This window comes from Rhipicephalus sanguineus, chromosome 8 (assembly GCF_013339695.2).
Source record: "Rhipicephalus sanguineus isolate Rsan-2018 chromosome 8, BIME_Rsan_1.4, whole genome shotgun sequence".
NCBI classification, from domain to species: Eukaryota; Metazoa; Arthropoda; class Arachnida; order Ixodida; family Ixodidae; genus Rhipicephalus; species Rhipicephalus sanguineus.
This window is the reverse complement of record NC_051183.1, coordinates 95,844,941-95,871,642: the sequence shown is the minus strand read 5'-3', so window position 1 is coordinate 95,871,642 and position 26,702 is coordinate 95,844,941. Positions and strand designations below refer to the sequence as shown.

The 26,702-nt window shown below is 45.7% G+C and overlaps 1 protein-coding gene across 4 annotated transcripts in view; it reads left to right on the top strand.

The window, feature by feature from the left end:
* Window positions 1-26,702, top strand: part of LOC119402223 (uncharacterized) — a 310,187-nt gene that overhangs the window by 183,015 nt on the left and 100,470 nt on the right. For all 4 annotated transcript variants that reach the window (XM_037669356.2, XM_037669352.2, XM_037669353.2 and 1 more), the window contains exons 9-10: window positions 20,073-20,159; window positions 25,814-25,993. In XM_037669356.2, the coding sequence (XP_037525284.2) occupies window positions 20,073-20,159; window positions 25,814-25,993 (267 nt within the window). The remainder of the gene's footprint in view (window positions 1-20,072; window positions 20,160-25,813; window positions 25,994-26,702) is intronic.

The window sequence follows — 26,702 nt, the reverse complement described above, 5'->3', positions numbered from 1 at the left end:
CGATAAATCACCAAGTGTCATCAACATTTCGGGGGGGGGGGGGCGTGCTCCCTGCCCACCCCCTGGCTACGGGCCTGGCTATACGATCTGGGAACTACGCCGTGGTGCCTTAGATATACACGCATGCGTGGACGAGCGTGTGGTGCTTGTTTGACGTTTCGCCGAGCCAGTGAAGTCTGGAGCTGGTCCGGACCCGTCGCGACGCCGCGCTTTATATCTGCGGCGTAGTTACTGCAGTTTGTAGTCACCGGCTGGTAATGGTGGCCGAAAAGAGAGTAGGCCTGTCGGATCCATGATTTCAATCTGACTCTGGGCAGAAATCGGCGCTGGATTTTTTCACAAATAAGTGATCATATTCTGCCGTACCTGTTGCGTGCGGCAATGCCGGCAACGGACTCAGGCGCGAGATAGGGCCTCGTCATGCGGTGTCCCGGACTAGGGACGCCGACCATGTAGCGGGATTATGCTTCGACCCGCAAACTTTGTTTCTTTTTCTTTTTATAATAAATGTTTTTTTTCATCATCAACATCTTTGTTGTATATCGCACGCACGCAATGCACCGAGAAGGCCGGCTTGGGCGTCAGCTCGCCTGTGCTTTGTGATCGCCTGGAAATTGGCTGCCATTGCCCTCGGCAGCCCAGACGCTCGCTCATCGAGTGTTCGCCGCGGTGATGAGCGCTCGCGATTCAACGTAGACAGATCCATGGGTCAGCACTCGAACATATACATCTTGTAACGACTGAATGAATGTCCACAGTGATTTCACGATGAATCCCCAGTGAAAGAAATGTTAAAGGCCACCTTCGCTTTCTCGCGCACTACACACAACGCTTTGCTTTCTCTAAAAGGTCTTAATTACGCCTAATTATCGCTTGATGTGAATTACTTATGCGTAAATGGTCATTACTTTTCACACATAGTGAACATTGCTTCATAAGAACCGTGTAAGCAGCCAGATGTTTCGAAATTAAGAAACTTCGAATAAAGGAAGTGAAAACTCCAAAACTCTGGCCGAAAACAAAAAATTACTATAACGGTGGCAAGATAAAATGAGAAATAATGCACAGATATAATTCTCCTTTCAACTGCGGCATTAGATAGGAGGTAAACTTTGTTCATAGTTACTACGTGTCCTAATTAACTCAACAAATTACACCATAATTTCGATATATCGTAACTAATGTAAGAAACAATTTCAGGTGAAATATATTTCGGCTAATGAACGATATTGATACCTGAAGTCATACTTATTTACGTTGTGAAAAGCGCAGTTCGGTTCATTCGACATGTTAGCACAAATTTACTCTTCTTTGAATCATATACATGTACTAGTTCCTCCTACCATTCTCTCTGTTCTGGGGCAATATCTAATTCGACTGCTACGTGGTGATGCGGATACCCTTAAAGTGTTGAAATGGAGGATGGCTTTATCGGGATTATACAAATATGTTATAGATAACGGTGAAATTAACATTCATAACGGAAGCCTACAAATGGGGTGGAGGAACTTTGTGGTTACCGTGTTATGCGAAATTTAATTATACTTTGTAATATGTGTACTTTTTAAATGTGTTTATATGTCTTACAAATCTCTTCCCCCGGCCTACCTTGCATAATACTTACAACGTCCAATAGATCGTGTCTTTTGTCAGAGTCAAAAAAGTATACACCGAAAAAACTACTTGACAAAGGCTGCATGGCATATGATAGTACTTTTTCTAATGCAAATATTTCCACGTGAAAGAGACTGCGGTTTCTGAAACACCCTTACGTCAACACCAGCATGCAAATAGCTAAGCAGAATTTAGAAAAACATAAAATATTGGTCTCTCACCCTTCTCATTGAATAACATGATGGTGAGATTATCAGTCTTATTAGGACGATCCCTATACCTTACACATGGTTCACACGCAGTTGACATCACGCTATGAGTGAATAGAGAAGAACATGCGCACATTTAGGCAACAGTATAGCAGGCTGCCCACACTGTGAAATTCCATGTTACCTTTAGTGTAATCGTAGGTTCTCCGTATGTATCGGAGTTCATAATGCCGCGCAGACACCGGGATCTGGTGGCGGAGTCTCTGGTCTGCGGTCACTGCAGTGGCGAAGCGCCTTCGCGCCCTTCGGTGGGGTGGCATGGGGTAGCAAAGTCCCATTTGTTGACTTCATTTTTGCAACGCCGCTGTCACCCTGTGCTAGGCCGGGCCACGGCCGGACTGACAATCCGGACAGCAGGGCTACTGTCTCCGCAGCTCCCGGAGGCTCGCTATCACGCCTTCTGTGTGTGACCGCCTGCGGCGTTCGCAGAAAAGAAGCGGCGACCGCGGGGAACTCTACGGCAGATGGCAGTGTTGAAGCAAACTTTGAAATATCTGGTCGCCAGCCCCATGGAAACTGTGGCGATGAGGGCGGCCAGAGGCTTTTCTGCGCAACGCTCAAAACACTGCGTGTGGAACATTAGAGACGGCGTGCTTTGTCGGAATGTCAAAATTCGTGGCCGCCTATACTATACTTTACGCGTTGACAGAAAGTTTGCCCGCTGCCCTCTCTCGATGATGAGCTTGTGTTTTTTGCTTGATCCACTTTGCCTTAAGAGATGGTTTCGCATTGCTATGGGCTCCGAAGGTGGTTTTCGGATCGACACATGCTGAGTGGAAAGAAATATGTCCCGTAACCTGTGTCAACTCGTTTGGTGCCATGGAAGGGCGGAGTAGGGGCCTACGAAAAGCGGCGGTGAGACCACGATCGAGAGAGATGAGAGACGATGAGATGATGAGTTAGGTGGATGATGAAAGTAAGGACTGAGATTGGGACGACTAAAGGAGATCATGAAAGGGGGTGATGACCACGATGAGGGTTTTTTTCAAATTATTTTTCTCAACGGCCATTTGCTTTCGGGCACACGATCCACCTAAGTCACGACCCGCTAGACTGCTCGAGGCCCGGCGCTTGGCCTTGACTTCAAACGGAAGACTCAAAGATAACCACGGTACTCATGTGATGCGTCATTGGTGACGTCATGACGATGGTCACCTTGAAGAATCGTTCCACCTGCAAAAATTATCCCAGTTGCTGCTGATGATGATTACTTATGCATGAGCCCTTTGTAATGGGCGAGCAGCTTTATGGCTAAACCACCCTCTTATTGCTTCATATGGCGGGACGCCTGGTATTATTTTACGCATTTGCCGCGGGCTGTTGCATATGTGAACGTGATTTCTCGCCCGACATGACGCCTGTGTAGGGTCCTTTTTCTATGGCGTAGTTCTGTGGTAAAGCACTTCACTGCGATGCACAACGCATAGGCTAGATTTCGCGACACTGACTTTTACTCCACACGCATCCATCATGGAGATTTCGCTCATGCGCACTGAAGTCGGCACTGGATTTTCTGTGACACGTGCTATCCCGTTAGCCTGCAATGTATAAAAGAAAAATTCGGCGGATTCCACGCGTTGTGGGAATCGGTTTCATGCGAAGCAGTCAGCGAGTACTTCTATGCTGTATTTCATGGTTTTATGGTTTGAAGCGCTAAAAGATGGATCGACGTGTATTTGGTAAGTGTAGTAGCTGTCTGCACATCGTGTACTTAGCAGGCCTGTCGACAACACTGGCGTTTAAAGGGTAAGTTATGGTGCGACGTAACGTCAGCCCTCTCGTTAGAGTACATACGTCAGTATCCCCGAAACTAAATGTGGTTTAAGGGGCAATAATGTGAATATCATGCGTAACTTTCGTTAGTGCAATTCTTCGGGGTTTAGCAATGCTTCAATATAGCTTGCAGAATCACAGGAATACAAATGTAATGTTTATTAGACTTCTATAAAAACGTAGCCAACACTGGTACCAGAGACGTTAATCTGATATGATGCCTGCATCGCAGGTGTACATATATATAGTTTTTTGCTTTCTTGTAAAATTAGATAGCCAGCACCACAACCACAACTGACGTTGCACCGACATTACGCCTGCAGAGGCTGTTTTTACAAAGGAGTTTATAGACCTGGCGTGCCTCTGTGGTAGATACCTGATTACAATACCAGACTGCCACGCACAATGCTTGGGTTCTATTCCAGCTGCGATCCTAATTTTTAGATGCGAAGTATCCTAAGTTGGAGCTCAATCCGGTGGTGGTGGTGGTGGTGGTGGTGTGCGGCGTGACCGCCCTTACTGCGCATGCGCATACCCTCTACACACACCTCCTGTCCACTTTCCCTCTCCCCTTACCCTCTCCACTTTCCCTCTCCCCTCCCCCTTTCCACTCTTCCTCTGAAACGCGGGCTAGACATGCCGAAATTCTCTCCTGCGCAACGCCGCGATGACATCGAGCGCATGCGCGTCCCCTCCCATTCTCTCTCCTCTCCTAATCTACCCCCCTCTCGCCCGCCTGTCGACCGCGTTCCCCGCTCGCCCTGTGAGAATTAACGGCCAGGCTAGATGGAAGATACGACGCGCGTAGCGTCCCTCTTCGCATTCCACGACGCGAGGTCGGTAGCATGCCCAACGAACGCCAACAGAACGCGATCGTGCAAGTGCTCCGGCTTCGCATCGCCTCATGGGCCCCTTTAGCGGGAGATGGTGTAATTTTTATTCTTTCCATTGGTCGGGTCAGCGCATCCGATGCCGGTTTTCCTTTACGGTCTAGCATTTAAATTACCGATGTCTGTTCTCGCTTTTCCTGTGCAGATATAAACTGTCACTGACCTGTGGCGCATACCCGTACACCGCGGCCTGTGGTAAACGGGTAGGTGCCACACGTGTCTGGATGAAAGGTTTTGACGACGTACGCGACAGGATGTTTACGTTATTTATGTGATGACCCCACAGTTATATTTTTGAAATCCTGTTACCCTGCCATGCCAGTCTTGGTCTACACCAAGTTAAGGAGGCGATCACGAGAGCACCCAGACGTAGGCGGCTAGAAAGATAGATAGATAGATAGATGTTGTTTACAGTTGCGTAACCGTGCCAACAGCAGCATAGGTGTTGCCAACACCAGACGCGGTAAGCTGATATGTAGTGCTTTATTCTTCAATACTGGATAGCGCAAATCCCAACAGGACAAAGAAAGAACACAGATGCACAGGACAGGTGTTACTCGCAACTAAGCTTCATTCAGGAAAGTTTCCGTGGACATATGGTACCTAGCCGAGTGGCACGCGCAGGCGCACTGCACGTACGTTACAGTCACAGTTGCATTGTCACAGTTGCGTTACAGTGGTTATGCTTATACTTGTCCGTTATGACGGAGAACACACGCACGTTTCAGAAGGTATAATTGTAGAAGGGGTTCTTCACAGTTCTTGAACAAGGTCATCATCAGCGTGTTCAGAGAGCACCAGCAGCTGGACCAGACTTGTTGGAGCCGTTCATGATCGCGGCTGCGAGGGGTCTAACTGTAGTGAAGTGCGAGGTATGTGGAGGTGGTGAAAATTTTGCATTCCTCTTACGATGAAATGATGTATGATGCCTCCTGTCCTGGACGTGGAAGCGAGGTCTTTTGATGCCCTGTCCATGTCCTAACCGTCTTTCACCCACTATAAGGACCAGGCGTTTTGCTTCTTCATAAGTCAATGTTGAGTCACCGGTAATGATGAGAAGCCTGGTTCTCTCGGGAGATTTATTGTAGGGAAGCAACGACCCTGGCTTTTGTAGCATTAGCTACACTTGCCTAGCCGGAGCCGATTTCGCGTGGGTGATCATGAGCCGTGCTGCGCATGCGCGAGGATGAGTGCGGAGCCGGCATCTCACGCGCTCTCCGCCACAGCCGCGCGCGGCTCGCCGCTGCTGGTGGCGGAGAGCGTCAGTCTGGTGGCGGAGAGCGCCAGTCTGTCTGCCCTAGCCGGGCAGACAGACTGGCGCCGGCGCGCGACTCGCCGCTGCTGCTCTGCGCATTCGAAAGGGGTGACGTCGTAGCCATTACGCGCGCAGCTATTCGCCTTGGTTGTGCAGTCGCCGTCTGACAATGCGCTGGTGCCGCTTGATAGCGCCTCTGGCTGGCGTTTACAGGTGGGTAAGGCCATGGAGAAGGAGAGCGCAAATGCTGCTCAACGGCGCAGAAGAGCCGAGAAGCTTATGTCATCGGATCCCGAAGTAGCTGCCTGGCAATTGGCGGTTCAGCGTACGAAGAATGAACAGAGGAAGGCTAAACGTGCTGCGGAGACACTGGAGGAAAAGGAGGAACGTCTAGCAAAGCGGCGTCGCCAGGATGCTGAGCGACCTGCCCGACCACCTCTGCAGCAGCAACAAGACGCCGTCCATGACGTCACGGCTCGCCGATCGACTGCCTATACTGTGAAACTTAGCAAAAGCGCCAGTGCGACTCGGACCTTCGAGACGGACTTCGTAAACAATCCGTCTGGATACGTGTGCGACGTGTGTGAAAGACTATGGCATATGAAAGACTTGACGCCGCTAAGTAGTTCCATGCGTTTAACGTTGAGTTTAGTGGCGGCGCCTGAGTGGGGTGAAACCGTGGCGCGGGTTTGTACAACGTGCAAGAACTTTCTCGTTAAGCAGAACATTCCGCTCTTTAGCCTTATCAATGGGTATCGTTACCCAGCCATGCCGCCAGGTCTACCGGTTCTGAACGATGTGGCCGAATGTGTGTCATTAGAGCAGCAGTAAGCATGACAATCAAGCTAATCCTAGGCAATCTGGAAAGCTCGTAATAATCAGCTGAACCTTTGCTAACGCTACGTCTATCCTGGCTTAGCCGAGCTTAGCCACTGCACTTTTTTTTGTAATCGAGTGGATGGTAGTTGAGCGTCTTCCAGGGGTTTTCCGTCTTCAGCTCCCTCACTTTGCTTGTGTCCTCCACTTCAGTGTAGCGGTTACGGTGCTCGGCTGCTGACCCGAAGGTCGCGGGTTCTATCCGCGCCGCGGCGGTCACATTTTGATGAAGGCAAAATGCTAGATGTCCGTGTACTGTGCGATCTCGGTGCATGTTAAAAAACACCAGATGATCAAAATTTCCGGAGCCCTTCGCTATGGCATCTCTCATAATCATATCGTGGTTTTGGGACATAACACCCCAACAGTTATTATTATTTTCAGTTTCCTGGCGCGTCAATAAGTGTGTTCGCTGTTACTGTGGTGTTTAACCCGCTACGCACCCACTATAACTGCACTACATAAACTCTGATAGCGGGCATGTGCCACACGTGACTTAGAGAAAGGGTTTCGTGACGTACGCGACAGGTATTTTGCATTATTCATTTCATGACCAGTGAATCGTGTTCGTCATACACTGATCCCCAGCTATGCCAATTTTGGTGTATTACTACAAGTTATGGAGACGACCAGGAGAACGCCCAGTCGTAGGCAGCTAGATAGATAGATAGATAGATAGATAGATAGATAGATAGATAGATAGATAGATAGATAGATAGATAGATAGATAGATAGAAATGGCCAAAGTGACTGATGTTTTCGAAGAAATACTGCGCATTTAAAGAAAACTAGGAGGACACTTGAGCTTCGCCTTCAATAATAGGACGCGATAGTGTAATCGGGTGCCGTGTGCATCGCCTTCTCAATTGCTAGCCTGTCTTCGGTTCTCGTTGCGTGCGTCAACCGCGCCGCAAGGAAACGAACGTCTGTGCGCGTAAAGTTAGCCGTTTCAAACTATCCAAGAATGCCAGTACAGTTGTTAAATGACCACTACGCCACAATTTTTCCTTTTTTGTGAATCGACGCATGGCCCACAACGCGTTCATAAGGCAACACTCGAGCCCACGTAGCTGCTCATTTTTTTATGCTTTTGCTGCTGCTGGTGAATAATTATGTCTAAGCCCTTTCTGATGGGGGGGCCTCTAAGACACCTACTCGTTGCGCAATTGAGATGTTTTGACGCCTGGCGCAATTCTACGCTTCTGTCACGCAATATTACATGCGTTAAGAAGACCCCTCCATCCACACGACATTCATACACTGTTTTTTTTACCCGAAGCAATTTCATGTAATGGCTTGGCTATGTGGTAGAGGAGCTGCTTGCCACGCAGAATGACTGGGTTTCATTCTCGCTTGAACTGAATATATTTATTATTATTTTATTGGCATCTTTTTCGTTTTTGTGGTCACGGACAACGCTGATTTTTCGCTCACAACCAAGGACACCGACACCAACGCCGACAACAACTCCAAAGCCGACACCAAAATTTCTGCGAAATAGGCTATATAAAGCTATCGCGTTAAAATTGAATATTTCCACTGCCTCGGCAGGCAGCCTCAAATATTACATTTCCGGCCAGTTGTAAAACGTGCAAACATGTACTGGGCAGTTGAACTGAATGTAGTCACAAATTTCTAGAGTTTGCAAAGCTTTACCAGGCCTATAGTGGTCTGTAAACTTCGGACGCCGACTCTATATAGGACATTTAGAGAGCGGTATGCAGAGAGAGAGAGAGAGAGAGAGAGAGAAAGACATAAAAGGAGATACGGAAGCTACCTAGGTGTTATAAAGTGGTTTGCTAGCTGAACTCGGGTAGATGAATATGGTTTGGAAAGAGCACCGAGAGGGAATAATTTTTTGAAACGAAAAACGGATTACCTTGGTTGCATGCAAGCTGTCAATAGTTGGCAGTACGCCGCTTCGAAAATTACGACAATGAGGTGAGTGATGTTTCCTCCTGTTGTCAGCGGCTCTACTGGTGATCGACTTGTTCAATAAAGTTTACAGCATAAGGCTTAACGACTGATATCGCCACCAGGTTTGGTACGTAGTGGGTTACCCTCACCTAAGATTTTACGAAGACTTGCAGTTATTTCCCGGCCATTAAACCCAAGTGCAAGGCCCCTTTCGCATTTCCGTGTTCTTGTGTCCGATTCCGCGCTTGCAGTTACAAGTGAACATTCCAGGAATCGTACGAAAGAAGAGGAACCTTAACCTTTTGACACGCTATGTACACAATTGTGTACACCATTGTTCTTGCTATTTGTATCAACTGGGGTCTAAGAAAGAGCGCGATATATCGAGCTTGGGATGAATTGAACATCCTTCATAATAAATTTGTTTTCATATAACTTCATTTTGCAGTGTACTGTTGCATATGATACTTTTGCTGAAGGCACTACTACGCTCGACGTGCCGCTTCCTGCGAGCAATGTGAAAAGTATAATTTTTATTCTAGTATTTCTAGCCTGATATTTCATTGTATTTATGTCAAAACAGAACATCAATGGCATCAGAATAAATAAATATTTATTTGCACCTTTGTGTACTTTTGCTACACCTTTGTCCCGCATTTGAAGCCTAGTGGAGACGGCAACCAAGCCGCGACAATGTCACCAAATGTACCTCTAATCGCGCAGGTTTTGACGGGATGGCTTTTTTTTCGTCGAACGGCTCATCGGCGTTTTGAAAGGGCCAGTTTGATCTACGTCACACCGTTCAAGCTCGGCACGGGTATCGTTGCTGGTGATATCTTTGATACGCCGGTAGCGCCACGCCTGCAGCACGAGCATCTCCTCTACTGCGCACACACACGTGGCATGACGACGTCACCAGTCCAGCGCGCCAGCGCCACGTCAGCGGCTATAAAAGGGACACCTAGGCAGTGGACACGGCAAGCAAGCCGCGACGATGTCACCTAATGTACCTCTACCCGTGGAGGTTGGTGACCGGAAATATGGTTTCCGTAGTTATGATCCTTGCTTAGTAGTGTTGCCGTGTCCACACATCATTCTAAACTGCATAAGTGACTGTTTTGCGCTAGCGGGTCTGTTGCTTTCACTGTCAAGAGATATCGAGCAAAATCCTGGACCTATTACGGATGCAATGTTTAAGGAACTGCTAGAAACGCCAAATTATCTCGTCTAAAATTTCGCAATTGGATGAGACACAGGCCACATCTGAGTCCGCTATGATTCAAGTTCAGAACAGATTATTATTCATTGAGAAGAAATTTGAGAAGTGCATACACTTCACGTATGCACTCTAAACTACTAAAGCGTGAGAATGAAATCGGCAGGAGCGATACTGAACTGAGTGCTCTGTGCAGTAAGGTCGACGAACTAGAAAACCGTTCGAGACGAAACAAGCGTATTGTTAGAGGCGTAAAAGGAGAAGGCCCTGAGAATGGTGACGACTTACTGAAAAAAAATAAACAACGATATATTTGGCTGCATTCTTAACCAGAAACTGAATTCAATAGAAAGAATACATAGACTGGGAAAGAAACTTCCTGGCAAAAACCGCCATGTAGTCCTTAGAGTGTCAGACTATCGAGAGAAAGTAAAGATATTAAAAAAATGTTTGAAGCTAAAAGGCACTCATATTAACATGAGGACTACTCGACGCGCGTTACTGAGATACGGAGAAATTTGTGGATTTCAAGCCTAGAAGATAGAAAGAAAGGAGGGAAAGTTAGACTGGTTTATGACAAAGTTCTCGTGAACAATGTTTTGTACACCTGGGGTGACGATGCCAAGGAAAAGGTCAATTGCAAAGCCTCTGCTAAACCCAACCACCTATGACCTGAAAGACACAAACCGGTTGTCTTTTTCATCACAAACCTAAATGCCCGAAGCATGCTAAAGAGAACTCACTTAATTGAAAGTTTAATTTTGGAACACGATCCTGACATATTGGCAATCACCGAGACATGTTTGTACTGTAATGTACATGATGTGCAAGTGTGTGCTCCAGTTTACGTCTTAATAAGAAAGGACCGAGGTGGGAAAGGAGGCGGGATAGCACTTATGAATAGAAGAGACATAAAGTATCAAATTTTACTAGACGCTGGTGATATTGAAGCCGTATAAGTAAAGATTCGATTAAATGATCACCCTGTGTATATTGGAGTTGTGTACAGACTCCCTGTTCTCCTGCTACGACTCTGACCGACTTAAGAAGTTTTACGGATTCTAATATGCACCATGACGACAAAATAATTTTGCTTCTTGACTTCAACTTACCAGGCGTTCAATGGGATTGGCGTGATATTATAGGAACCGAAGTAGCACACTGTGAGCATCCTTTGGACATTGCTTTTTGTTTTAATCTATGCCCATTTGTGTCTAGCTACACATGTGTTTTTAAGGCTGTATCCTCTATTCTTGGCCTTGTGTTTGTATCATCGCTACTGGAGGGAAATGTTAAAACATGCAATGTAATCGAGGGCATATCAGTTCGTAAGATGGTTGTGTTTTCTTTAGATACGGCGTCCGCCAAGTTGCATAAGGATTACAAAAGTACAGTTTTGAATTTCGCGGCTGCTGATGACTGCTCTGTTTCAGAAAAGCTTGAATATTAGTAAATGTAATCATATCCGCTTTTCAATGAAGAAATTGGAACATCAAACAAAATACACAATTGAAGGCACAACGATAAAAACAGTCCCAGAGTGCAAATACCTCGGGGTGTACTTTACGCCGAAACTTAAATGGAAAGAACATATCCAACACACAGTACCTAAAGCAAGTAAAATGTTGTTTTTATTCGCAGAAATTTCAAATCAGCGTCTAAAAATGTCAAAGAAATCATGAAGGCGTAAACTAGGATAGATCTAACATGTAAAAAACATGTTAGATCTATCCTAGATTATGGCTCTATGATCTGGGACCCTTACCAGGACTATTTGATAAAAGCAATAGAAAAGCTTCAAAATCAGGCTGCACGATTCGTTTCCAGTAACTACAGCGCTTCTCAAAGTGTCACTGAATTAAAAGCATTGTTGGACTAAGAAATTTTAACAGCCAGAAGAAAAAAAACTTAAGGCTCAAATTTTTCCACCGTATTTTTTATAATCAAACAGGCATTAACAGCCGCACCTACCTGTCGGAACCATCCTATGTTTAGAGTAGGCACGACCACTCCAAGAAAGTACACGCATACAGTTGCAACCCAAATCATTTTTTTTCCGGTCTTTTTTTACACAAGCTGTACGAGATTCAAACTTGGTACCGGAAGACTACGTTTCTGTATATGATAATCATAATTTTTATTCGCGATTGTGTTTACAATAATGTATATTTGTGCTATTTTTGTTTCAACTTTATGTTGCATTTGAACATGCTAACCTATTGTCATTTCACCTTGTTTATCTTGATGTTAACCTTGTTTCATATTTTTTTATGCTTTTCACTATAAAACATGTAGCATATGTCCCCACAGATGTCTCCGCTGCGATAATGCCTTTGAGGCAACGCAGGTATCGGGCGAATAAAATAAATAAAAAACTATTTGAATACTTTTTTTCTCATACAAAATTCAAACGCAGGTACATATAGACTAAGGCATTATTTCTCACAGGTGGTCACTGAGTGCATTCAAATGTTTATTCCAACACGCCAAAGGAAGATACCCAAGAAAGATCCTTGGATAACGCGTGACGTGATCCATGCTAAAAGGCAACTGAAACGAAAAGGGAAAGCTCACTCAAAGAAACCTTGCCCTGAAGGGAAGAAAACCATTCACATTATGAGCCAGGATTTGAGACGTCTAGTTAAAAACTTCAAAGATAGCTTTTACAGTGTTAAACTAGATAGATAGATAGATAGATAGATAGATAGATAGATAGATAGATAGATAGATAGATAGATAGATAGATAGATAGATAGATAGATAGATAGATAGATAGATAGATAGATAGATAGATACGCTCAAAGTCGCAGAAGTTCGCTAAGAAATGCTTCGCATTTAAAAAACACCAGGCCTGCGCTGAAATCGCAGCACAGTCACAGCGAAAGCTGGAAGACACGTGCTGAAAGTTTTATAGCCTTTTTTTCGTCAGTACTTATCCGCGATGAAAGACAAGTACCGACTTTTCTGACACACCAGTCATAGAAGGAATAGCAATTAGTGAACCAGGAGTATTCAACCTGCTCCCTAAAATCGACCAAAAGAAAGGTGCATGACCTGACGGATTAGCACATGAATTTTTATATAGGAAGGCCGTTTGGGTGTCGAAGTATTTGACAATTATTTTCCAGCCATCCAAAAGTAGTGGTTGCTTTGCCCCTGCTTGGAAGGTTGCTAAGATCATACCGATACACAAAGGTGGTACTACTAACGACTGCAAAAACTTCCGTCTCATCTCGCTCACAAGCACTTGTTCCAAGATTCGCGAGCGTATTGTCTCCAAGCATCTTTTGGCTTATCCAAATGTTCATAACATAATATATTCACAGCAACATGGATTTCGAAAGGCCTCTCTACTATTACTCAGCATGTTGAACTTGCTCATGATATCTGTTGTGAAATTAACTCGCAAGGTCGGGTTGACATAATACTTTCACATTTTGCTAAAACCTTCGATAAGGTGTCCCATGCTAAATTTTTGTTAAAAATAAACGCTATCTTTAAAAACCACTAATCCTGTCCTCTTGTTACGTTACTCGTTTGTGTATTTCGCTCAGCGCATCTACATTGCAATTAAAAACCAAGACCTAACGCCGTCGTTTTCCTCGCATTTCTCCAATCGCAAGCAGTACGTTCAAGTCAGCACAAAAAAATCTGCCCTTGCTAATCTTATTTCTGGAGTTCCCCAAGGCAGCGTCTTGGGCCCACTACTGTTATTGATTTTTGTCAACGATTTACCTAAAGATATTTATTTTATTTATTTATTTATTTAACAATACTGTAGGTCTTCTGCAGACCCATACAGGAAGCGGGCATACATCATCACAGATAACCAATTAGGTACAAAGTTCAGGAAATACAATATTTTGAGGGACGATACGCACAACAGCGAAACACTTGAAAAACTACGCATGAGAAACAATATATATGTACAAAAGATTACAATGCACCACTGCAAAACACGTTTTTCGTTATCGCAACAAGAACAGCAAAATGTAACTATACTGGCTCTGTTAACTGCTCCACAAAAGAACAAATATTACGGTCCCCATAAAGCTTTTTGCAGAAAATTGCGCAATAAATAAAAAAGTAAAATCTCCTACTGATCAATCAGAACTAAATCTAAGCCTCAAAAAAATACAAAACTGGCGCACTATTTGGCAGATAGATCTAAACGCCACAAAATCAGTAACGATGACCGTAACCAGGAAAAAACGCATTCTAAATAGGACGTACTCTATAAACGATAATGTGCTTGGCAGAGTCGAACAACACAAATATTTGGGTTTATGGATAACTTCCGATCTACGATGGAATTTGCATGTAGACTTCGTTTGTGCTAAGGGTAACAGAGCACTGTGGAAACTTCGGAGAAATCTGCACCATGCAGCCCGGAAATCAAATGCTTGGCTTACAAGGCTCTCGTACGGCCAATTACGGACTACGCAAAAGTGGAATGGGATCAGTATACAACAAGTAATCGCACTAAGCTAGATATAATACAAAGATTGGCGTCACGTTTCATATTTAATAAATACCAGCGATGCCCCTCCCCAAAAAGGACAGAGTATGAAAGGCTGAAATTGCTCCTTTTTAGTAATTAAAGAACAAGTATAAATAGACTAATGAAAAAGAACACACACACACACACACACACACACACACACACACACACACACACACACACACACACACATATATATATATATATATATATATATATATATATATATATATATATATATATATATATATATATATATATATATATATAATGCGAAACATCAAGGCACCGGCATAATATGTACATTCCTCCTCCCAGATCACAGAACGATTGTTTCAATTTCAGTGTCTGTCCGCGGGCGATCAGTGAGTGGAATAGGCTGCGGAATTTCGCTGGTCGGAATGCGTACCTTCCTTTTTAAAAAACTTAAATGACGTCGTGTTTTAAGATGCAGAGCACATTAGTTTCTTATTTTCTTATTATGCGTATTTTCTGTGCTCAAGAGCTAAGTACTTTGGCTATTCCTTTCATTCATTGTTATGTATTATAGTTGTTTGTATAGGGAGTACCTATTTTTGTGTATGTATGTTTGTTTTTCCACCCCTGTTATGGCCCAAATGGGGCTGACAGTATAATAACGTTAAATGAATGGAATTAAATTAAAGTTTGACTAGGATGAGTTACATAAATTACCGTTTATGACAATATTTTTATTGCGATAGCAATTATATGGACAGTCTCGGCTGAATTTTGCCGTCGCCGTCATGCACCGTATATGTATAAGTATGTATAGATATATAAAAGCTCCCAGAAAAAATAATTCAGAAAAATGCTTCCTAGGTGCGGAATCGAACCAGGGACCTCTTGCTCCACAGCGAGTGGCGCTAACCACTGCGCCACGAAACGCAGATCCCCCACGTAGCTAACGGCGAGCGTTATATACACACCCTTTACCGCTGAACGGACTCAGACACGGCCGGCGCTTATAAGCGTTTCTCATTACCAGCGAGATGGCGCTAGGAGCGCGACGGGCGCATTTAAATGTGTCGGAGAGCTCGCTCGCTTCTTCTTGTATTTGCGCAGGGAGAACCTTGCCCTTCCGCTGTCTGCTCGCGCTGTTTTCCCGTGGTGAGGGGAAGAGGGTGTTTCGAGCTTTCACCGTGATGTGCGCGCTCATGTTACGGAGCGTTCCAAAGTCACTCGAGCTCAAGGGAAGCCGCTAAACGAACAAACACAGTATGAGCGCGAACTATCACGTGTCACAGCTCGACACTTGAAGCACGCTAGTTTCCTTCGCTGCTTCGGCCGCCTTTGCAACAGGAGCGCTGTTCAAACTGAGAGCATCTATTGGCGAGCCTCACTTCGTATAGCATTATGTTCTTGCTATTGCATTCATGTCTTTGCCCTTGCGGCGAAACTGAGACTTTTTTTGCAATGCACCACTAAGTGTCGTGAAATAACGTTGCATCGATCTGACATATTTACAGACAGTTCTTCATAGGCGGCGTCTGAAAGGGTTAAGGGCTGTGTTTTTTTGCTAGACACAATAATAATTAGAACTAACACAGAAAAAGCCAAGGAAAACATGGGGGTTATTATTTGTAGTAATTATGATGAAGATGTCAAGAAAGTAAAGTGGACGAAAAGATGACTTGCCGCCTGCAGGGACCCAAACTACAATCTTCGAATAACGCGTCGGATGCTCTACCACTGAGCTACGGCAGCGGTCATCCTCCCATGCACTTTATGGGACATATTTGTGTATCCAAAACTAGCACTGTTAGTCAGCACCGCTAGCAGCCATGACGGCGAGTGTAGAACACTATCTGCCTGCTGGCGCCACGAAGCATGGGATCATTTTACGATCTGGCAGCTGTCCGAAGGTCGCAGGATTCGTGCTGCCGTGTTTGCTCACATTTACATAATAATTACTACAAATAACGTCCCCCATGCTTTCCTTGGCTTTATTTTCTATTAGTTGTAATTAATATTGTGTCTGTCAAAGAAAAACGAGCCCTGAACATTCCTCTTTCGTTAATTCATAGCGAGGTTCTTGTCCTGACAGACTGCCCTCAGATAGTACGCGAAGTATTATTGGCCAGCTGCCAGCTCGTAAAAAGATCACGTGTTTCTTGACGCCAGCTTGCAAAAAAAGTGTTCCATATTCGCCGTCATGGCTATTAGCTGCGTTGACTAATACTCCTAGGTATAGATGCCTATAAATATATATATGCCCAATAGGAATGACGGGAGGATGATTGCCGCCGTAGCTCAATTGTAGAGCATCAGGCGCGTTATTCGAAGGTCGGAGGGTCGGTCCCTGCCGGCGGCAGGTTATCTTTTCGTGAACTTTACTTTCTTCACATTTATATCATAATTATTACTACAAACAACATCCCCTATACTTTCCTTGGCTTTCTTGTCTCCATTGTGCGTTCAATGTAACCTCTCAGAAGACCTGAAACACGCTCTGAGTGAATGCAGGCGGTACGCACCAGAAAGACAATCCCTGAAGGCGGCTTGCACCTTCAACGGGACTCGTGTTTAGAACTGCGGCACATTCTGGGCGCATGGCAAAACAGCACCTGTGCGTTACGCGCCACGAAAACGATGCTGACTTTCTTGCAGGCCACGAGCCTGGCCGAAACTTTGTAAACAGTGTAGTCTATGTGTGTGTATGTGGTTATCAATGTACATATCATAATCATCAGCACCCAGCACTTGGAGTAGCATGCCAGGCGAATAGCCAGGCAAACATCTCCAGCTTTTCATTAAACATTTCTCTCTCTCTCTCTTTTCTGTAAGCTTCTAATTAATATTGTTTCCAGGAATCGTGGCTTTTAGCACCCTAGCGAGCACACCCTCTCCATCGCCAACGCCGCTCTGACTCCGAAAGTGATGCAAGATGGGCCGCTGAACCGGTGTTTTTCATTTTCCTGTGCGGTAATTTGCCGTTGCAGTAGAGTTTTGATAGGGACCGGGGCAACCTGTATCTTCAGAACCAAAACCTCCTAGATCAAGAGGCGTTCCCTGAAGGCAAGGGTTCATGCGCCATGGCATCGTGAAAAAACGCGGATCATCAGACTATCGAAAGCACGTGCGAGAAATAACAAAGCAAAACTGGAATTCGGCCCAGTTGGAACGACTTCATTCTTCACTTACTCGCGTCAATACACAGATACAAGAAGAGACTTACGAGCACAAGCGCGAGTAAGTGAAGCCCTGTGCGTTTGCGCGAGTAAGTGAAGAAGTGAAATAACGATAGCTACGATTAGATTTCTTTCAAAAGAAAATGTGCTCCGAAAGAGGCCTTAGCTCTGAAAATGACTTGAAAGACTTTAAAGTCCCTATTATATTGTTTGCAATAGTTATAAAAGAGGCAAATCCAAATTGTCACTTGTGTTTCGCACAAGTTGCCCTTGACCTGATAAGTCAGAGGAAATCGTGATTGGTCAGAATGGAGACCAAACAGAAGAAATCCCTTGTCAAGGCTTTATGGTCCAGCCCTGCCAACACTCGAGATCATCATGCCCAGAAGCATCCCAGTGCCGACAGGTATCAGGTTATCGCTGTAAGCCGGATAGGTGTGGTACTCTTTAGTTGGTTGTTTTGAGTTTGTAATGCTCCTGCAGTACAAAAGCGAAACATGTCACCCTTATTCGGCGGCCGTTTGTACCAAAAATATTCGTGCAAAGCTTGCTGTGTGCGAGATATTTCTACCGTTTAATACAAAAAGATTAAATTTATTCACTGTGTTCTCTCGGTGACTTCCCGTTTGCCCCAACTATGCAGCTCTATTTGCAAGAAAGCTAAAATTAAACACTCGGAATATTTTTATGTGCCACAATGGGTATACATTTCTCGCTATTGATCATGTTTTTTTATTCCGGATTCTCCACTCCTGTCGTGATAAGTGACGTCAAACTCCTGTGTAGCACGCAGTTCCGTTAATTTTGTCAGAGCTTACTTTGTACAAAGTAGGGTATATATAGGTAGCAAAAATGAAATTCGGAGGGTCATGTTACTCTCTACCAGCGTGCATAGTTCGACCAGATCACGGTAAGCGAAGGTGGTTCTTTATTTTAAAGCGGCCTGGAAACATATTGTGGAATTGGGTAAGAATTTAAGGCAAAGCTGCCGTAAATAGTGCCCACCACAATTCACGCAAGTCTCCTCAATTAGAGCTGTATGCAGGCAATAAGAACTCAACCGCCACTCGTTTTTTTTCTCGCCAACTCCATTACTCGCCCTTGGAGCAATGTTAGGCGTTCGAGGACATTTTTAATGGTCTATAACGTCGTGTCGGGCACTTCCCGCAACATAAACTTAACTGCAAACGAAACGTACCTGTAAACGACTAAGCCCAAGCAAAGCTATTAGTTCAGCGGTCGGCACAGTCGGCAGCCCACGTATGCCACTCGAAACACTACTACATCGCTATCCAATTAAGGTGTTCGCTGATGTTCGCTACGCCCAATGCCTCGCAGAACCAAGGCTCCAGTCTCCAATATAGCAGTCGCATGCCGGCGCTGAACATTTCCGCGCCATCCTGCGCCATTTGTAAACTCACTACGTCACTTGTTGCCACTTAAGTCATTGGACGCTTGAGTGGATGAGCTTGGGTCGGCCAAGAACGTCTTGCTCCGCTAACTGGGCGTCGGCTTTAAAAGGCCCTTATTATGCAGTCCTTGCTTTCTCTGTGCTTCATGTTTGGCTCATGTGTGTGTGCGTGTTTTCTTGTCTGTGCTTGTAAAGTGAGAGCAATGAGCTTGGTGAGACCATGTTCCACACCAGTCTGAACATGCTGTGACGCGCATTACACGCAGAGCAATATAATGAAAATGTAACTAGCAAAATTTGAGCCCGAACATCACGAACCGTTCCATGTCATGACAGTTGGCATATAGAACAAATCTGAACGTGCACGGAACTCACAGCATAGCCAGTGTAAGCTGGATGAGCGGCCTCCTCGGCGTTCCTCGTGTAACACTTTTAGGGTGCTCACTGCCGGTTCTGAGCATATAAGGCAACGGCTTGGTAAGCACAGATTTATGGCAATTGTGCTTATGGCAACTGCCAGTTGTGTTCTGTCATCTCCAAAGTACGTTTTGCGAAAGATATTCATTCAGGCACTAAGGATTCGTTGTTGTTGATAAACGCATACGGCAGATAAGACATAATGCAGCAAAGAAGGGTGATTCAAATCAGTTAATTGCTCTCGAATATAGAATGTGACCTCGCTGGCCCCGCCACAGAGAGGGTTATGGCCTGGCAACCGATGGGTAATTGCTGCACAGACCTTTTTATCGCTCTGACAGCATAAATAAGCAACTTATCAGCAGTGGTAGAGCCTTGAAACCTTGTGCATTAAAGTGTATGAAGCAGCGTTTGCAGTAGAGTAGCAGCGTCTTTGCTCGCCATTGTGAATCGGTTTCTGGTATTAAATACTCTGACAGTCGCAAGCTTATTGATAGAATAGTCTTGTGACTGAGTATATAGCCCTGCCTGGCTTTTCACTGTTGTTCCCTCAACATGGTAATAAGAGATTTCTCATTGTTTGATAGATTTAGACGGTAATTTCCTATTTCTTTATCCCATATACAAAGTATTTCCGTTCGATGCAGTACTCTAAAGTTCTAACACATCAACTTGCATCCATACGTGTTATATCTCAAAGGTACCTATATCTGTTATAAATACGAATGAATTCTGACACTCACTGTCAGCGATTTGTCACACCTAGGAATGTTTCTTCCCACAGGTGAACGCGACAGATCAAGGAGAATGGCGATGCTCTATTACGCACCTCTATTGACTTTGTTGAGTAGTGTATCGGCAGCCACAATAGGTGAACTAAAGATATTTATTCTTTCATTGTTTCTCACTCTCGAAAAATCATTATTCGACACTGTCCTATGTTTTGAAATACATCGCTGGTTATAAGTTTGCGAAATATGTGTTTTCTTCTCGATTATTTCGTGCGAATGCATGTTTCATGTTGATTCATCAAGAGTTTCGGCTTCCAAAGGGGTTAGCAGAGAAAGTACGGTGATTGGAGGGAAATTATTATATGCCAGATTTCATAGGCGTACTTCACAGCGAGGCTAGCGGGGCGCTGCACCCCCCTCCCCCAGCCACCTGCCTGTCAGAGGTGAAAAAGTTAAGCACCCCTTCCATCTATAGTTTCAAGCACACACTGTCGGCAGTACACTGGCAAAGCAACAAATGATGCAATGTTTTCTTTCTACGCACCAGTCATGCAGCTACAGAGTTGCTATCTGTCTGGGTTGCGCACATGCTTTGCACCGAACACGTACCCACACGTGCACACGCGCACACTTGTGCCCCCGACAACGCTACGTCGTCCATCGGCAAGGACATATATATGTAATGGCAGCTGAACATTCGGCGCAAACGTTCGGTGCAGTCCGATGTTGACCTTGAAACCGCGCGCGTCTTACGCGCTTCGAGCTCTGCAGATATGCAAATACGACGTAGCTTTCTCAGACACTAGCCAAGCCGACGTGTAGCAGCCAATAGAGATTGCATTTTTTCCTTTTCGCGCTTCTTTCACATCCCTTAATACAAGACAAGTACGCTTACAGATATACATATTAAATTAAAAACACAATTTATGGAGATATAGTCATATGGAAACTGTAGGAGATTGACTTATTCCTGCAAGACGCGTCGTTGCGATATACCTGGCGCACTAAAGCGCGAATTAGCGATGGCTCGCATTAAGCAAATTGTGTTAGCATCCAGCACAGTAGCGACTATTTTAGCGTGTTCCGAATTTCTTTAAAATAGCTATCAGCATTTACATTAAACACTGAAATGTCTTGTGCAGGGGTCCACCGACAATTAAAGCACATCGTTTCCGTCCCGGATGTGACGTGGGTAGCTCAGAAAGGCGGCTGAACTGAGTCACGTGACTTGGAAATCGAACCCAAACATTTTGCGTAGCACTCATGTTTTTTCCCTCAGAGCCACACCCCTGCTCGAAACAGCTTCTGAGGATACCAAATCGAGGGATCATTTCTAAGAGGAATCCCGTAGCCGGATTGAATTTGCGTGGCAGAAGCGCATAACGATGCCACGCATCAGAGCATGTGAACAGCAGAACGACCGCGCAACGAGTACACAATGAATGTGCGGAGGCTCATTGCGCATAACGACTCAAGTGACGCACAAATTTCACGTTCAGCTCAGAGATGCACAATGAACCTCACGCCAGTTACAAGGGGACTCAGCCCTAACTCATGATCACTATCAGCCACAGTATTAGCGAAGTGTTAAGCTACGTAGGTGCGCGTGTTGCCTTGCAGAAACGCAGTGGGTACTTCACAGTTGCACTGACAGTATATAGGAACCCTAAAGAGTTTACAATGGCCACGGACGTTCCTTCCCTTACGGCACGGTTGAACTGTATAAACCGAGAAGCGAAGCAAGACAACCGAATGAGAAGGAGATGTGGACGGGTCCCGACAAGGCTATCGTGTTCCACTCTGAGCTTTACGAGGCAAGTATTGTACACCTGGGTACAACAGGAATTGAAGCTCGTCATTTCCGTCACTGATGACGGAAATGGCGCTACGCCACAAACGACCACTACACCGCCACGCCAGAAACGCATACAGAATCTTAAGCGCGAACGCATGATATACGCTTGTCACTATGACTGTGATGAAACGGTGAAGTACGTCGGCAAAGGGATGTGGGAGTGTCACTGCGCGGCATGACGCAGTCATGACGGCGTCGGCGCTGCGAGGCACGAGCCAGCGGGAAGCACAAGGCCCTCACGCGTTGCGCACACTATGAAGTACGCCTCACGCATTTAAGAATCTGAGCGTGATACATCTCACCGGGTTGCCAAAGACACCCCGGAGCAGGGTAAAACTGCTAGGAAAATACGTGAAAGCGTGTTTTCACATGGTTGCATCCACGTAAAAGGCTATCATGTCGGCCCAATAGCAGTGCAGACTGCGTTCACTGTTTTCCTCAACATCCGACACAGCCGCAGATACTTTGATGCATGTACGCTTTCCTTTCGTATTGTGAATAATTGGTAGATAAAAGCGGCATAAGCATTAATCCTTTTATAACCTGCGGTGCTTGAACATTCACCTTGATGTACACGAGCGTTTTCGCGTTACGACCTCATGAATGTGCGGCTGTCACGGCGGAAGTTAAAACTACAAAATCATGATAAAGATGCCTTTCTGTAACTACAACCTTTTGCAATCGAACATCTTATCCGTAGATTCAAGTGACGCAAGAATTCTACGTTCAACTCACAGGTTGAAGTTCGGTAGTGAGGTTTACTTTGGTAGCGAAATGTAAAGAGATACGACTTTGGATTGCTGCTCATTACAGCTCATATTTGTGTACGCTATAAAAACGTTTTTACAGCGGATCTGTTAGAACCTCGCTAGGCTTCTCATGTCGTCGTGCGCAGTTTTCACAGAGTGAAAAATAGCATCGCGTGCCATGGCGATGTCGAGAGTGGCGCAGCGAGGGGTTAGCGGAGGTAGAGAAGCGACGCCGCAGGAAGGCACCACTTACGGTTGGATACAACTCAAGAAGTGCGTAGAGGGGCACTCAGACGAACGGAACGCAGCAGCCGATAGTCTCTGCGACTAAAGAAATATTCCCGCCCATATACTCGGCAATGTTCTCAGAAAAAAACAAGAGACAGCGCGAAGCACATGCCAAAATGACAGTGACGGACCAAGCGGTGACTTACAAGGGTTGTAAGGTTCGGTCCGTCTGCCCTTTTGGCCTATGTTTATTTGAAGTGTAAGGCGCGACGCGACGACAACGGACAAAAAGGAGAGTACACACACACGGAGGACCGTGTGCTTAGCGCTGTTTTTTTGTTTTCTGTGAACATGTACCAACCGGCCCAAATAAGCACTTTGGTTCCCTGAAGGCGGGGTCACCGGCCGTTCGGCACATGAGGTCAGTATGGAGTGCGCGTCCGTTGGCGCAGGCTTGTGTGCATTCGCGTTTGGGGAGAGAATGCCGCGGACTTCTTCAATGTTGTATCCTATTATAGACAAGAGAAGGCCAGAGCGCTTTCCGGCGACGTTATCACTTCGTCACGCGGAGGAGGCCACTGCGAGCGGCGGTGAGAATCGGGCGTGCAAGCAGCGTACAAGGAGCGTTCGTGCACAAACGCACGCGTCTGTGGCAGCGGTGCGACGCTGTGCTAGCGTGGTCGTTGCTTGGGCATGTTCTCACGTGTTTCGGAGATTGCGTTCCACTCTCGCTGGCTTCGGCGGTCATATTCTCTCGCAGTGTAATAAAATGTGGCATGGCGTTCACGTAGTAATTTATTGCAGTGAATAAAAACTGGAGCGCGGCTCTGCTATCGCAAACGTCAAAGATCAGCTGAGCTAGGGGAAGCCCAGCAATAAGTTAGATTAAGCATGAGCGGCTTTCCCTTGATCCGCTCGTCTTTGGTGTTTGCAATAGCAGAGCCCCCTCCCCCCCCACGCTTACTTTCTTTAAAATAGAATTCCGCAAACAAATTGTGCGGAAGACGCAACAGTGATGCAAACATATTATGCTATATTAAAACTTCCTTACGTCACGAAAGCTGGAGGTGTTCATCTGTGATGATTAAATTAGCGCAAGCACGCAGCCCCAAACAAACCTCGTACTTGCGCTTAAGCGCAACAGCGTGTCAGCGTTGCAGCAGACGCCTGAAGTGGACACGGTCGACACCAGATGCTTCGCACGTGCCAAGCAATCAAGGGGCTTGCTTCTTTCTTTTATTGACTTATCAGCTTTCTTATTGCCTCCCTGCCCTCACTAGGGCCGAATAAGTTGTATGCATGAGATTGTTCTCGTACTTTTCGCTTTGTGCGAGATGTCGTAGCTAAGAATCGTATAAATACCAGAAGATTACCTAGTCTTGCCCAATGACATCGAGGACACCGCCATCACTCTCCCGCCCTGGGTCCTTAGAACCTTAAAGGTGCACCCGCTACCTCGTAACATCAGTCCTGATCATGACTCGGGACGCCGACGCGCTCGTGTTCGGTACCTGGTGCGCATGCTCGGTGACATCCCTGAGACAAATACGCTATACACCGATGCTGCGCGTTGCTGCAAAGGGCATTCCGCGGCAGTGTTGGACAGCGCTGAAACTTTACTTACGGCCGCCTCTTTGCGGAGTTCTACACCTACATACGGCGAAGTTCTTGGTGTCGCTCTTGCTGTACGACATCCTCGTCAGATTCCTGGAGAGGTGTACATATTAACCGATTTCCAGCAAGCATGCCGAGCCTTTCTGATGGGACGCTGTTTCCCCAAAGCGGCTCACTACATCCTACGCAAGTCATCAAACATTGACACATGCAGCCCACAACGTATCCACTTGCTCTGGACTCTTGGCCATGCCTAATTGCCGAGTAATGACCACGCTCACGCTGTCGCTCGACAAATTGCCCACCGTGCTGCCCGGCATGGCAAGGCCGAGAGTCCCGATCAAGTGGGCCTCCCACTCACATACCGAGACATATTAACATACTACATCAGAGCTAGACAGACTATGTACCCGCCACCACCGTCGTTTTCGCGAGAGGAAGAAGTGGCACTCCGGCAACTTCAAACAAGTAAATTGCCCAACCTTCTCTCTATCCATAAATTCTACCCGGTCCGCTACGCCGACTCTTGCCCGGGCTGTGATAGCTTCCCAGCGGCGTTCTCTGTCACGGTGCAGTGCGCCGCAAAATTATTCCCTCCCCTTCCAGGCATCTTGCGCCCCGCAGCAAAGAGCTGTGGGTCGATGCCCCTGCAACGGGCCTCCCGAGGTCCGCCAGGCCTTGGTTGAACGGGCCCGTGTCGTAGCTGAGATCATCACAGGGACCCTGGACTAGGGTTATCTCCCACATGCTTGGTTTATATATTCTTTATTAAAATGTTTTCTATCTGTCTTCCGAGTTCGGCCCCAGAAACATTGAGAATGTTATCCGTAATTTTAAGGATACCAACTAGGCGACGCGGATATCCGCGTTTATTATATTGTAGAACTTACGCACGCAACGAAGATTGCGCTGTAATGTTGCATGGCTCAGGTATATATAGGCGAGAGGATGTACCGGTGCATCAACCGAAACAACGATACCATCGTGAGGCATGCCTCAGTGCGGGACTCCGGAATAATATCGACCACGTGAAGGCTCTTTAACGGGAACTCAAATGTGATTGCGCGAATGTTCTTGCGTTTCGTCCCCATGGATGTGGGGTAGCAGTGAGCGAGAATCGAACCCATGCCATCAAGCTCAGCAGCTCGACACCTTACCTGCAAGCCTGTAACGATGGATGCCTCAAATTGTTAACTAAGCGACGACTCGGTCCGCCGTTATTTTTGCTTATTGACTGTTTTTCTTGCTATTTTAGGCAAGCGCTCGCTGATAAAAGCTTCACATTGTTTGGCGTAGCCTTCGAAGTCACAACAACGTGACGATGTGAATGTAGACTTTTGCTCGACAGCCTGCACCAAGCCGCACGAGATGGTATATAACTGCAGTTATAAAGGAGAGCCATATGAAAGGCTTTGCCCAGACATAATACGCAGATGGTGTCACTATGAAGGACAGCAAGTATGCCTCTGCAAAATGGCACACTTTCGGCGCCTATACGACAGTGAATGTGTTCACTTGAGGGATTGTGGTAAGTTTCTTCTTGAATACCATCCGCGACTTAGCGCATATTTCGAAGCGTTGTATGTGCAGTCACATTCCTTTCTTATGGAACAAATGATCTTTGTATGCGGTTCACCTTACTTGTGAACATTATAATGCGAATGCTTGTTTTACATTAGCAGCTTGTCCCTATTAGTCAATTCTAATGTATGCGCAGCCACCAAGGAACTACTACAACTACAGCCCAAGCTGCAGTTTTAATTTAGCAGTTTTATTTTGACGTGTTCGTAGACGTGAGTTACCTGATGCAGATTGTACGGCTTTATTTCTAAGACTGATGTGTTTGTTGAGAAAATAACTCTCCTATAATGCGTGTAAGCCGAAGCCTTTCCTCAGAATCACGTTGAACTGCGTTGGGTTATAAATCTTGTTGCAACTCTCGATGATAGGTTTGTAGTACCCTTTGTGCGTAATGTTTCGAGACTGATTTATTTTCTTCTCTAGAATCATGCCCCAAAACAAATCTTGGTGCATACGTGTAGCGCCATCTTTTCGGGCTAACCTGAGCTATATATGTTAATTGCTGTGGCAGCCGCTAGATGGCACTACATGTAGAAAAATACGTTGTCACTAGTGGTCTGCGCATTACAGTGTGAGTGAATGTGGATATACGGACGTCCATCTCGAACAGCGCGTAAACATAAAATTCTGCTTGAAGCTTGGCAAGACAGCCACAC